The sequence below is a fragment of the Phyllostomus hastatus genome, unplaced genomic scaffold, assembly GCF_019186645.2.
Source record: "Phyllostomus hastatus isolate PE091 unplaced genomic scaffold, TTU_PhHast_1.1 phas_scaffold_46, whole genome shotgun sequence".
NCBI lineage: Eukaryota > Metazoa > Chordata > Mammalia > Chiroptera > Phyllostomidae > Phyllostomus > Phyllostomus hastatus.
Window position 1 is genome coordinate 20,649,819 of NW_025334032.1, and position 13,509 is coordinate 20,663,327.

Genomic DNA, 13,509 nt, shown 5'->3' on the forward strand with positions numbered 1-13,509 from the left:
TGCAGAGCGTCTGAACGTGTGTGTGAAGCTGTGACTGGCTATCTTATCTGAACATACCTGGTGTGACTCTCTCTACTCAGCGTTATTCCTTCCCTCTCTGGGGAGCTGAAAATTAGGACTATTCTTTAATACTGTTCAGAGGATAAATAAATTTAGTTCCATAAGAAACACAGTTGTGAAGTCATCAAAAGCAGTCAAGAATTTGAAATTACCAATAAGGATTGAGGGGCAGAGCTCCAAGATGGCTATTACTAACTTTGAGAAGGATAAAGAGCAAACAGAATGGGTGAAGTCAAGATTGGGTCCTGGAAAACTTCCTTAAATAGTCATTTTCCTATTAAAATTTGTTTAAAATTTATTGGTTTTAGAGAGGAGGGGAAGGGGGGAAGAGAAAAAGAGAGAGAGAGGGCGAGAGCGAGCCCTCTCAATGAGGAAGCTATTTCACTCACTGCTGCACTCATGGGCTGACTCCTGCATGTGCCCTGACCCTGAGGGATCAAACCCGCAGCCTTGGTGGGTATCAGGATGATGCTCGAACCAACTGGGCTACCTGGCCAGGGCTCCATTTTTTAATGCCCAAGAAACCTGTATTTGTTAACAGTAATAGTATTCTAAAGCCAATGATTTTCTCTTTTGTTTTTTTTTAAATTGTGATAAAATCTTAAACATGTAGTTTTAACCAAAGCAAATATAAGTGTAGACATATCATGAAATTGTGTAAATTTTTGACAAAGATCACATCACATAATTAGGAGGCCTGGGCACTAACCTTTAAGACACAGTATCGACTGTAACTGTAACAATGGTATTGTGCCAGTAGCACAACTATAAGGTCAAAGAGGGTTGAAGAAAGGAATCTGGTTTAATTTCCTTTCTCAGGCAACTAACACTTTGAAAAGGCAGAAGTGGTCTTACTGGGAAAAGGACAAAGAAGAAAAAGAAGACAAAATGTTTAGGAAAAAAGTATAGCATTCTTCAAAATCCACAGCTATTCATATTCATTAAATCTTATTGAAGCCCAGAATGTTGATGAGCATTTACTATCCCCTGAAATACTTCTAAAGTTTATGTGTGCACTGAAAAACCCAATTTCAAAGCCTCCAGTCGTTCAGGGGCTAGCCACCATAAACACTTTCCAAACCCTATGAGACAGCTACACTATACTCAGTGTAAGTACCACTCCTGCAAAGATACTGAAATAGTCTCACAAAAGTAACATCAGTATTTAGATATTATCAAAGTCCCTTTCCCCTAGACGAAAACGGTTCTGAGAGAGAGAAATCAGACTGTCATTTATCTTTCCATTCTGTAGGGATAATGATGTGTTTACAATGCCTTATTGCTGTGTGTGGTGGTTCTCCTTTCTGCTTTTTGGTCCTAAGGTCAGCATTAAAATTTTGTTAGTGTGTGTTAGGACAGCAATTACTTTCAGATCCACTGGGCAGAATTACTTCTACAGCAGAGGTGTGTAACAAACATTCCACACTCGCTGAACCCTGCAGTGTTCTGAAGGTCACTGTCTTACCATGTTGTACCAGGCACTGACGATGTATTTCTCTTCCATCTCTCGCTGGCTCTTGGTTTTCTCATATTCTTTCTAAAAAAACAAACACAGAGAAACAAGTAGAGATGAAAAACAATTCCATATCAGTAAAACAGTCACAATTAACTGTCTAAATTAATGGAGACAACAGCACATATAAAGTCTTCTGGAAAAAAGAATACAAAATCAAACGCCCTATTGTATAGTACAGTGAACTACCTCTAATGAATGGAACTGTCGGTCCCGTTCCTGAAGCTGGTTTTTCAGAGCTTGTATTTCTGGTGCTGCTCCTTGGTTCTGTTTAGGATCTAAGGTACGGATAACCTGTGAAAATTAACAAAAGAAAAAATTTAAATTTCAAACTGAAAAATGTAACATCTAAGGAAGCACTTATTTTTTAAAAAAATGGAAGATAAACCTTATGAAAATGAAATTTACAAGGATACCTTAAAATTTGAATGTATGAAATAATATTCAGTTACTGTAACCTTTTTAATTATGGAAAATAATCAAGTATAAGAAGTCACTGTCACTTGAAATGAACATGTTTTACTACTGCAAACACTACTGACAGCTGTCAACCCTCCCCTCTCCTCCGATTTGGGTCGGCCAGCCCTCTGCTTCTGATAGCACGTGTACTTAGTAAGAGGGTCCTGATGGTTTAAAAGCCTATCATCGTGACCCATCTCTTCTGCCAGCGGCTCGGTTTATGCGTGGGCATGTGATGCAGTTCCAGCTGGCCAACTACAGACCTTCTGGGAAAGGTATTTTTGCTTTATGGACCAACAGTTCTACCACCAAAAATAACCAAACCTACAGAAAACTTTGAAACAGCAGAACAATAAAAACCCATTTCCTTTAATACAGATTCACCAATTACTGTACTTCCACACTTGATTTCTCTTTCCCAATCCAGGACCCAAAGATTAATGTATTACATTGGTCCTTAGATCCCTTTGGGCTTTTAAAAATTACAGCAGTCTCTTGTGTCCCCCACGCCCCACCCACTCTAACGCCTATTTCTTTTTCATGACACAGACTTTTATCCAGACTCTGCATTTATGTGATAGTTTCCTGAAAGTGTTGCCTAACTTCCTACAATAACCTCATTCTCCCTGGGACCTGAAAGTTAGATCTGGGAGACGGCTTAGACTCAGGTTAAGTATTACTGGCAATGATACTCCATCAGAAGGCACAAGATGTGGCTGTCCTACAGTTAGTGTAGGTCATTTGATTAGCAGTTAAGGTGGTGACTGCCACTTATTTCCCACATAAAGGTTCATTTTCTTCTTGGTAGTTGTTGTTCTGCTTCTCTGCGTGAGGAGTCAGTGAAACACGATCAGAAAGTGAAATGACATGCCCACAAATGCATACTTACACTTTTAGCTTTCTCTAAGTATTTCTTATATCGTTCTTCCATTTGTTTCATTTCTTCTTCTTTCTTCCGTAGAGCTTCCTGTAATTCTTCAATTTTTAAGGCTGCAAAAGAAACAGTAAAAAATAATTTTTTTAGATTGTAACTTTAAAAATATTTCAACTAATAGTAAGTAGTTAATAGTTTTGAGAACCACTGATCTATTCTTATAATTCTTAAAAAAGTAATTCATAATTCTTTTTATAAAAAACTTTTCTTATAAACAAAAACTCCAGTATGAAAATGCTTACATTAAAAATCACCCACTGATGGATGAATGGATACACAAAGGTTGAATGTTATTCAGCCTTCATTCTGATACGTGCTACAAAACAGAGATATTATACTAAGTAAAAATGAAATACATTATGCTAAGTGAAATAAGCCAGACATGAAAGGACAAATATTGTTATGTTTCTACTTATATGAATGGGAATAACTATAACGGTCAAATTCGCAGAGACAGCACACTGGTGGCGGCTAATGGGCTGGGGGCGCAGAGCTTCAGTGTGGGAAGATGAGAAAGTTCTAGGGATGATGGTAGCTGCGGAACTTTATTGGGCAGTTGAGTAACTGCGCGTGGTTGCACAACGTGAATATACTTAATGCCGTTGAACTGTACGTCTAACATGGCTTAAATGGTGGTTTTTATGTTATATATATTTTATTGCAATAAAAAGGTACAAGTCTGTGTCTTGCTCCAACTTCCACACAAAAGAGTTAGTGAAGTCATTAATGTACACATTTTATGTGTAAAAACTTCAAGAGAAGTAAAAGTTTGACTAACTTAGCATTCAATTACACTATGAAAATAATTTCATAAAATATTCATTAGCATCCATTGTTAAGGAAAAATACAACTATAATTAGAAGTTTAAGAAATATTGTGAAGATGATTATATACTTTTTATAAATAAAGCAAACCCTTTAAAGGCTAGAATATGGCATAGGGCCTATTTCTAAAATAAACAGTTTTATATAAACTCATCCTTAGGATAATGTCAGACTAACCAACTTAAAACTATGCTAATTAGGAGAAACTCACAGCTGTGGTTAAACCTGGGCTCCAGATCTTCGATGATGGCCCTCTTCTTCTGCAGCTCGTTGTTGGCCTCGTGCAGCTTCTCTCTGTGACAAAACATTGAACACCGTGTCACCTGCTGCTATCACGCATCTTTCTCCACTTGAAAAATGCACGTTTTTTATTTTTGGAATGTTTGCATAACACAGAATGCTACAAAACAAAGATGAAAAGACTAATCCAACTAATTTAACTAATCCAACAGAATTTAATAGATTTTTTAAAATAAGTTAAACAATAGAGACAAAAGAATCCAACTAATCCAACAGAATTTAATAGATTTTTTTAAATAAGTTAAACAATAGAGACAAAATCTGAGAGTTTGAAGCAGTCACTTCTTTTACATAAGCCCACACAAGAGGCCACAAAGAACTTGATGATCTTTATGTTTTCCTTGGGAATAATGGTATTGTAAAAATTAAGTTGAAAACTTCGCATAGGTTTACAATGCAAAATCTTATTGAAAAGAGGTGAAGTTCTAAAAATAAGAACAGAAAGAACACTGTGGCAACAGAAAAGAAGGATATAGCCCTGGCTGGTGTGGCTCAGTGGATTGAGCCCCGGCCTGCGAACCAAAGGGTCGAACCGGTTTCATTCCCAGTCAGAGCACATGCCTGGGCTGTAAAAAAGGATACGTGCAACTACATGGAGAGATAACAGAATGTCGAACACAGAAGTCAGACACAAGAGGGCAATACCGAATTGTTGGGAACTGCCCTGCCTGGTATCAGAAGCTGTAACCACCCCCTCTCCCCCGCCAAGGCTAAGGCTGAGGGAGTGGCCTTGGACAGTGTGTCAGCAAGGAGACAAAAGCTTATCTCCCTGGCAGGAGCGCTGCTTCATTCAAAACTGAATCCCAATGCTTGGTCGGTTAGCCAATGACGGGTAAGATTCCCCAAGGGGAAAACGACCTAAGACAGGCACAATCACATGGGAGGCCCCCAGGAAAGGACTTTGGGGGCTACAGCAAAAGGGGGTGATGGACCCTCACTCCTCAGCTTTGATATAGCCTGAGTCCTCATCATCTGGGAGAAAATCTCCTTATCTCTTGGTTGCCTAAGCTCCCTTGCTCCACCTAAGCCTGAAACAATGACAGGGTGGTGCAGCCCTGTGCTGAAAAGGGCAGGTTCCCTGGGTGATCAGGCCTAAGAAAGATTATGTAAGATCCTGTGAAACCTGCTTTGTTTAGAATGCTCTCAGTTGAATGATAAGGGTCCAAGGAAGAAGTAAGTTTGTTCCTTAAAGTTTTACAGCTCTTTGATCCTGACTCAAAATAGGCCCTCAGACTTCCTTGTTATCTATTGTTTGATCCTTACTTCCTAGCAATGAGTAATGAGCTTTTACCTGAATTCTTATGCAAACGAAACCAATAAAAAGTCTCCCCGGTGGGGGAACGAGGCACTCTCCCCACCAGAGAGAGAGTGGCCATGGCGTCCTCCAGGAGAGAGGGTGGCCAAGGTGCTCCCCACGTGAGGAGTGGCCCTTATGTTCCTATTCTCCCACAGGACCTCGTACTCTCTGTGTATGTTTTTTAGCATGTTTTGACAAACATCCGCAGCCGAGATGATACTGCTGGCTGGTATCATCCACACAGAATGATTACATTTACATGAAGTTCAGAAAGTGACAAAACTAGTGAAAACTGATTGAGAGCAGCACAGTGGCTACTTGGGGGATGTAATCAATCAATGAAAGGGGAGAACCAAAAATTCTGGTGGGTTGCTGGAAATATTCTATATGTTGATTTGGGTTACCTATGTATGTAGAAAAACGTTCATCAAGGTGTTTGTAGACGTAAGAATTAGGATTTGTAAGTACTTTACTGTATTTAAGCTATATTCCAATACAAATATGAAAAAATAAATTAACTGAAAGTTTTTTCCTGGTATTTATATATGTGTAGTTCTCTCTATACACTAATTAGCATGGCATTCTGTGTTTTGAAAGAGAAAAAAAGGCTGTCAAAATATAGAAAAACAGAAAAAAGAGTACTTTGTTTTCTCTATTTCTAGTCTTTTGAATGTACAATAGAGTAATAAATCTTTTTCTTTTCAACAATTTCTTGAAGGTATGGCACATACATACATACACGCATACAGGGTGGGGTAAAAGATTTACAATGGAGTACACAAAACACAGACTTTATTCTTTGGTTATTATTTAATTACTGTATTATCCATATGAATTGTAAACCTACTTTTGCTCTACTCCGTATACACACATGCACACACACAAATTTATATAAAGAACAAGAAAAACTAAGCTGAGCGAAGAAACAAATTATCGCAGAACTGTGTTCCCCATCCTCTTTGCCAGAGGTCACCAAAATTCAAAATTTCAATCATTCCAATGATTTTTGTGAGATCTTTGTACTCCTAAATAATGCATTACTTAACTTAGCCCAATTTTAAATTTATTCTTTACTTACACTGTATGTATAATTCTGTGGCGTTTACCTTTTATTTAACATTACACTCCTAAGAGGCATCTGTGTTGTGTTAGCCCTGGTTTGCCCATTTCTATCGCTGTATTAGTGTTCTGTTATTTGCATACACCACCTCATTCTATCCATCATTTTATAACCAGGAGCATTTATATTGTTTTTACTTTCTGTTGTGACGAACAACATTCTTCCATACTTTCCTCCATGTGTCTCCTGGTACACTTGGACAACTGCATCGCTAGGTATACAGGGCAATGATTTTCCACTGGTAGCTGCCAGAATTTTAAAATATGCAATACCTGACTGTTTCGTCAGGGGCACTGACCTCTTTTCCCTTAGACTGTCAAATAAAAAAATGACAGCAGCCAACACAACAACAGCTATTAGTCATATAACAGAGTCACGTCTTACTGGACAGGTTGCATAATAAGGTTGCATCTGATAGCCCTGGCTGGCATAGCGCAGTGGATTGAGCTCGGGCTGCGAACCAAAGTGTCGCAGGTCCGATTCCCAGTCAGGGCACATGCCTGGGTTGCAGGCCACAGCCCCCAGCAACTGCACATTGATGTTTCTCTCTCTCTCTCTCCCTCCATTCCCTCTCTAAAAATAAATAAATAAAATCTAAAAAAAAAAAAAATAATAAGGTTGCATCTTACGAGACATCCTGATATACAAATATGGACACCTGATTTTTTAAGTCACTTTGGAGCAAAAATGTAGGTAATTACCATCATTTTTTGTAACGAATCAAAGTTATACTGATTTTTTTGTCAGATCAGCAAAAAATATATTTTTGGGTGTGCCACACAAGTTTAGTAATTAGTTTGTGTGTGCCATGTGATGGATGAGGAAGGTTGAAGACTGCCGATCAAGGGTACATAAAGGGGAGTGGACCTGTGGGTCACTGGGTACATGCACGTCGTGGTGTAATCAGAAAACCGCTATACACTGCAACCAGCAGCACATGAGAATCACCAGTGCTCGGCGTCTTTGGCAATACTTGGTCTGTCAGATTCTTGAACTTTACCAATTTGGTGTGTGTAAAATGGTCTCCATTGTCGTTTTAGGTTTGTATAAGACTGACTGTCTTTTAAGATGTCCATGGGCCCTGTGACTGCCACAAAGACATGCTAAAGTTCTACTCCTCAGTATCTATGAGGGTAGCATTTGGAAGCAGGGTCTTTGCAAACATAATTAGTTGAAATGAAGTCGTACTGGATCAAGGTGGGCCCTGAGTCCAATGACTGGTATCCCTGAGAGCCATAAGAAGACACAGCCATCCAGAGAGAAGACTGCCATATGAAAATGAAGATAGAGACTGGAGTGATGCATCTACAAGCCAAGGGCTGCTGGCAGCCAGCAGAAGCTGGGAGAGGGGCCTGGAACAGATTCTCCCTTAGAACTTACAGAAGGAACCAGTCCTGTTGACGCTGTGATTTCAGACTTCTATTAGAGAATAAAATTCTATTGTTTTCAGCCACCTAATTTGTGGAAGTATAACAACCACAGGAAATGAATACAGGCTTCATCTCTTAATAAATTATTTTTGACGATTTTACCATGTCAATGACTGAACAATGACTGAACACAAAAAATGGTCAAACCATAGTTTTATGAAACAACACGTATTGTATTTTTTCCAATAAAGGAATGGGAAATGAAGAAAGGACAGAGTTCAGCACTAAATCTTGACTCTAGGTAACCTCACAATGGTCAGGAGGTAACATTCTCTGTTCTAATACATTAAAATTCTGCCCACTGTTAGACTTGCCTGCAAGTGTTAGTTGCAAGGAGTATCTTACCTTCCCCACATTAAAAAAAAGAAAAGGAAAAAAAAAAAAAAAAAAAGCATGAGGTAAACAGCCAAACTGTGGAATTTCTGTCTGATCTCAGTAAAGTCAAACTTATCTACTGAATACCTGGTTTACTCAGTGTAACACTGTAACATTCTAACAGGCTGGCAATTCACAGCCACCCTGTACTCAATGTTTACAAGGAGAGTTTTGCTAGAAAGTGATAGGAAGGATTAAACTTGTTACTGGCTGCAAGAAAAGTCATGAAACATTCCTAACTTGTCAACCTCAGCTAAAGATAAAGATGGATGAAGATTTTTCATGAGAAAACATAATATTTTGAAATTTACTCCATCATTTCGATTAAAAAGTCATGTTCAGATATGTCTGCAACTTAAGGAAATGTTTAATAATCTGCTACTGATAAGCTTCATAATACTTTTTATGAAACACAAAAGTCCTGTAAACCAAAAAGTTGTGGGTTCAATTCCTGGTCAGGACACATGCTTAGGCTGTGGGTTTGGTCCCTGGTCTGGGCACCTGTGAGAGGCAAACCAATCAATGTTTCTCTCTCACATCAATGTTTCTCTCTCACATCAATGTTTCTCTCTCCCCTCTTCTCTTCCCCCTCTCTAAAAATCAGTAAGCATGTCCTCCAGGGAGGGAAAAAAAATGTTTTACTTAAAAAGGAACATTCAGCTGGCCATACTCCAGAGTCAGCAAACTATGGCTAGTGGGCTAAATTCAACCTGCTGCCTGTTTTTTTATGTAAGGTTTTATTGGAACAGACTAACATTTGTTTACATATTATCTAAGGCTACCTTTAAGCTACAACTACAGCGCCAAGGGAGTGTGACAAAGACTATGTCTTGAAAATTTAAAGTAACTACTATTTGGCCCTTTACAAAAAAAGGTTTCTGACTCCTGATCTAGAGTGTCTCAAACTCCTAACTAGGGTTACAAGTCCTGTCACGAAGTTATAAAACCCATTAATCTCATTTGAAAGCAGCTCTAAAGCAGTCATTGCTTTGATGTGAGGCTCTTGGATGGAGAAGACCCTTTAGACACTATTAATATATGTCTTATAATGTTCTATATCTTCAAGGGACAGACGGTCAAGCCATTGCCTGGACACTCTGTAACCACCTAATGTAAAACACTTGTTTCACCAAATAACAGAGAATGAACCTCAATAGCTTTTATACTTACAGATGTTCTTCAAGTTTCTTTTTTAGAAGAACTGACTGGAAATAGAAAATAAAAATAATTTATTAACATTTTTACTACTAACAATTATTTTCTAAAAATTAAGAGCACAGTAGTAACTAACTCTGAGTGAGCCCTCAGTAATTTCTTTGGTCAAAGAGCTCAAAACACACAATGTACCCAAATTTATGTCACTTTGATAAGGAAGAGAGCAGCCTATAAGTGACAGCAATCACTATAAAATACCCAGAAGCTGCACATCTGAATTCTGTATTTATAGTCGGGAAAACGAACTAAAAAAGCCACGTATGTGCAGACATAATGTCCTTGGGCTCTGGAGGCAGGAAGATTGCTAATAACAACAGGCTTTCCATTAGCTACTTTTTATACTGTTTTCTTCACTTTGTGATGAAGTACGGAATCAATTTCCTTAAGGACTTAGGACTTAATCAGCAACTTACAAATATGCACAAATATAGGTTACAAATAATTTGTATGATGGTATGGGACTATGCAGGATTATAGCTACAAAGAATTGAGTATGCTAGAAAATGCATCTTTGACTGGGTATTTAAAATAAAAAAAAGTCTCCTAAAAAGGAGGAGATGAGAAGTGACCTAGAAATAGTCATAAAGAATAGTGGCATATATAGGACCACTAGGTTTCATAGCTGAACTTTTAACACCTGTAAGGTACATATAATTAGTGAATTCTACAAAGCATTTCATTTTGAGATAAATGGTAACATAATTAATTCCATCAAACCCAAATAACAGGCTTATTAAACAAATTGTTCAATTAATCAATAGCAGTGATGAAAAGAAAAAACTCCACACACTAAGTTCTTCGATTTTCACTCACCCTATTTGATAATGATTACCGTAACTATTATTTGTTCAAGTCCATTCTAACACAGATCTGGAATATTTCAAATTCATTTCTTTGCTGGGTATGTTAGCTACAGCTAGATCAGTGGACCACCAAGACCTCTATCACTGCTTCTCCCAAATATAAAAAAAAGATAATAACCCCATTAACTTCCAATTATGCTTGTTCCTTCTTTAACACACAGGGTAAAATGAAAATACTTTCTAAATACCTTAACTTTAATTTTGCACTTATGTTTTGATTAGGCTCTGCAAAACTAATTTTAACTGAGATAACACATAGTGAAAGAATGGTTTAATGAGGGGTTAATGTGCCAGGCACTGCACAAAAGCATGTCAAATACGTTGTCTCACGTTAACCCCACAACACCAGGCACTGTTAGCCCGTCTGAGAGCTGAAGATGGTCAGACGGGGGTGACGGTCAGCAGTTTTCAAGGGGCAGATATCCTTTAAGTGTCTTATCCGGGAAGCACACAAACCTCTAAGGCAGGTTATATTCATACGTTCATTTTGCATGAAATTCCCATAATTTAAAATTTTAATACCATCAACTATGATGGCAGATAATATATAAATAATAAAATTGCTCAATATATAGAAATGAATAGGAAGCCATACTTACAATAGCCTTGAGCAGAAACCATGCCAAGAGACAGAGAGGACATATTAGTATGAAGCAAACACAGCAGCCAATAGAAGGAACGATTTAGTAATTCATGAACAGAAGTAAAAGATATGCATTTTTTCAAAAATGTACATTTTTCTTTCTTCTATGGTCTCCTCATCCTGTCTTGTTCTCTGGAGTTTTATACACTGTGGCTAGCTCAAATTATCCATGTGACTGGATATAACAATGCTTTTCTGCTTCCATGCTAAAAATAAATGACATAAAAATAATAATAAAAATATGCAAACCATCCTACTCTAACTTAAGGTTACTGAAAGGACTGTGCTTTGGGTAACAGAAATGAGTAGAAACTATGTGGTTCCTCAGAGGGGACCAGTTCCACTCGGCAGGTTGTTCACTGCGTTACGCACTCCTGGGAGGCCGCATGGTAGGTTAGTGGACGAGGACACAGAAACATCGGAGTCTGCCGAGGGACGGAGCCCCTGGCCCCGTAACCCACTGCTTCTCTAAACCGTTCTGCGGTATCATCAGAACAGGGCCAGTTGCTAGCTGAGTATTCCCCAGATGTGGAAAAGAGATCTGAGAGAATTTCTAAGAATTTAGAGTAAGACATCTTATGGGCAGCTGGGCAGTCAAATAAACGGTCCAGTTTGGGCAAATCGTGCTTTATAGGACTTGCATTTCACTTCTGAAATACGTTCTCTTAAAGTAATGGCAGACAGCATATTTAATTAGATTTGATTACCACAGTAATACTTAACCAGGCTATGCAAAATTACTTTTTACAGAATAAATTTCTTTAGGCATCTTTCAATGTAAGAGAATCAAGTACAAAAGTTACTGCTACAGCAGGAAGGTTGAGCTGACACTGACGTTTTGCCATTTTTACTTTCTATGTACCACAGGCCCATCTCCTCTGGGCCACAACAAATCACCAAAGAAGTTTATCAAAATTAAGTTTACATTTACCTCCGTGTGAGAGACCTAGAGATTTCACTGAACTAAGAAATGTTAGCCACTCTGGCTCATCTCTAGGACACTCTTAGCTAGGCTTATTAATACTGAACATTTTAATACACAAGTGGTTTTGCTTTATCTCCCTATGATTTGGCGTTCTGGATAAAAGCACGTGTTAAAAGTAAACCATGACACTTCAAACTCGTTCCACTTTAATGGGGAGCAGGGTAGTTTAAATGTTGGTGACAGTTTCAGGAAGTGGAAATGAACCTGGGAATCGAAGCACTATCAACACGTTCATTAAGAATGAACCAAAACCACTGCAAACAAGAGCACGCTGCCAATACAAGCTCATAAATCTAATGACACTTCTCAAATTAGGTTACTAGTGACTTTTTACAGCTAATATGCCGGGGGTTTAAGTCTGTGCCAGTTTAACTCTCCCTCCTGTGAATCCTCTTGTGTTCAACAGCTGATAATGGGGGACATACCTGATGCTGACGCTGACCCCCAAAACGACTCTACCAGTGGGAGCAGCCAAACAGGCTTATACTCGAAAGCCAGGGTTTATAGCAAACTACACTGGCAACGGGAAACAACAAACCAAAACCCAACTGCCTGTAGCAAAGATCGGTCACTAAAATTTAGGGATCCCCTCTTTACATAATTTTTGAGCACTTGACAGTCACAGCTCTACTGTATACTGCTCATTACATATAAGGAACAGGCATAATATGATTCACTGGCACTCTGATCACTTGTGCTGATTGCCCACTCGTGCTACACGAGCACTGTGCCACAGTGAGCATGAGGAGGTGAGAAAGACCCAGGTGCTAGTTCCACACATGTGCGATATGCTAGGTTTCAGCGTGCTGGTCAAGCAGGCAGGGCCACAACAGACACGAGTGCTAAGGAAATATTTTAAAAGGTCAGTGAACTTGTACGTGAGTGTGTTATTAGGGGTAGCAAGAGGGACTCAGAATTTAGAGATGATGTGATTCTAGGGATGACATTTTTCTTAAATATCAATTTCACATCAGAAATTTTTATTTAAATATGCTTTCTACCAGCATTTTTTTTTTTGCCACAAAGAAAACCCTATACTTTAAATACTGAGTTGAGCACTTGTAAAACATAAAGCTCAATTAATTTCTTAGGTGATAACTACAAATGAACTTCTGATCCCCAGCAGAGTAAATCTGAAAGAGATAAAATACCATCTGGCTCTTTTAATAAGGAATGCTAGTGAAAGGAAAACACTTTCTTTCCTACAAGCAACACAATTATAAATCATTTTGATAGAGGACATCAGTGAAAAACCCAAAAGTGAATAGGCTTTGTTAGCATTGCGGGACCGTTGGACCATGGCTGGTACAAAGTAAAACTTACATCTTCTGCCTTTGATCCTTGGTCCTGTAAAGATTTCTGCAGTTCTTCAACTTGGGACTGTACTTCCAGAAGTCTCTGATTCACCAGCCTAGAAATCGAATGTACATTAATTTTCAAAATTCTGACTTACGTCATTTCCCTTAGGTTGTCAGACTGGTTAGAGAGAC

General features: G+C 38.5%; 1 protein-coding gene across 2 annotated transcripts in view; it reads right to left on the reverse strand.

Annotated features, from left to right (window-relative positions):
- Nucleotides 1-13,509, reverse strand: part of HOOK3 (hook microtubule tethering protein 3) — an 87,126-nt gene that overhangs the window by 10,984 nt on the left and 62,633 nt on the right. Inside the window, exons 16-22 of one of the 2 annotated variants that reach the window (XM_045821900.1) lie at nucleotides 13,343-13,430; nucleotides 10,991-10,996; nucleotides 9,484-9,518; nucleotides 4,003-4,085; nucleotides 2,922-3,022; nucleotides 1,763-1,867; nucleotides 1,526-1,597 (exon numbers count right to left, since the gene is read on the reverse strand). In XM_045821900.1, coding sequence (XP_045677856.1) covers nucleotides 1,526-1,597; nucleotides 1,763-1,867; nucleotides 2,922-3,022; nucleotides 4,003-4,085; nucleotides 9,484-9,518; nucleotides 10,991-10,996; nucleotides 13,343-13,430 — 490 coding nt within the window. The remainder of the gene's footprint in view (nucleotides 1-1,525; nucleotides 1,598-1,762; nucleotides 1,868-2,921; nucleotides 3,023-4,002; nucleotides 4,086-9,483; nucleotides 9,519-10,990; nucleotides 10,997-13,342; nucleotides 13,431-13,509) is intronic. The other variant, XM_045821901.1, reaches the window with a different exon arrangement.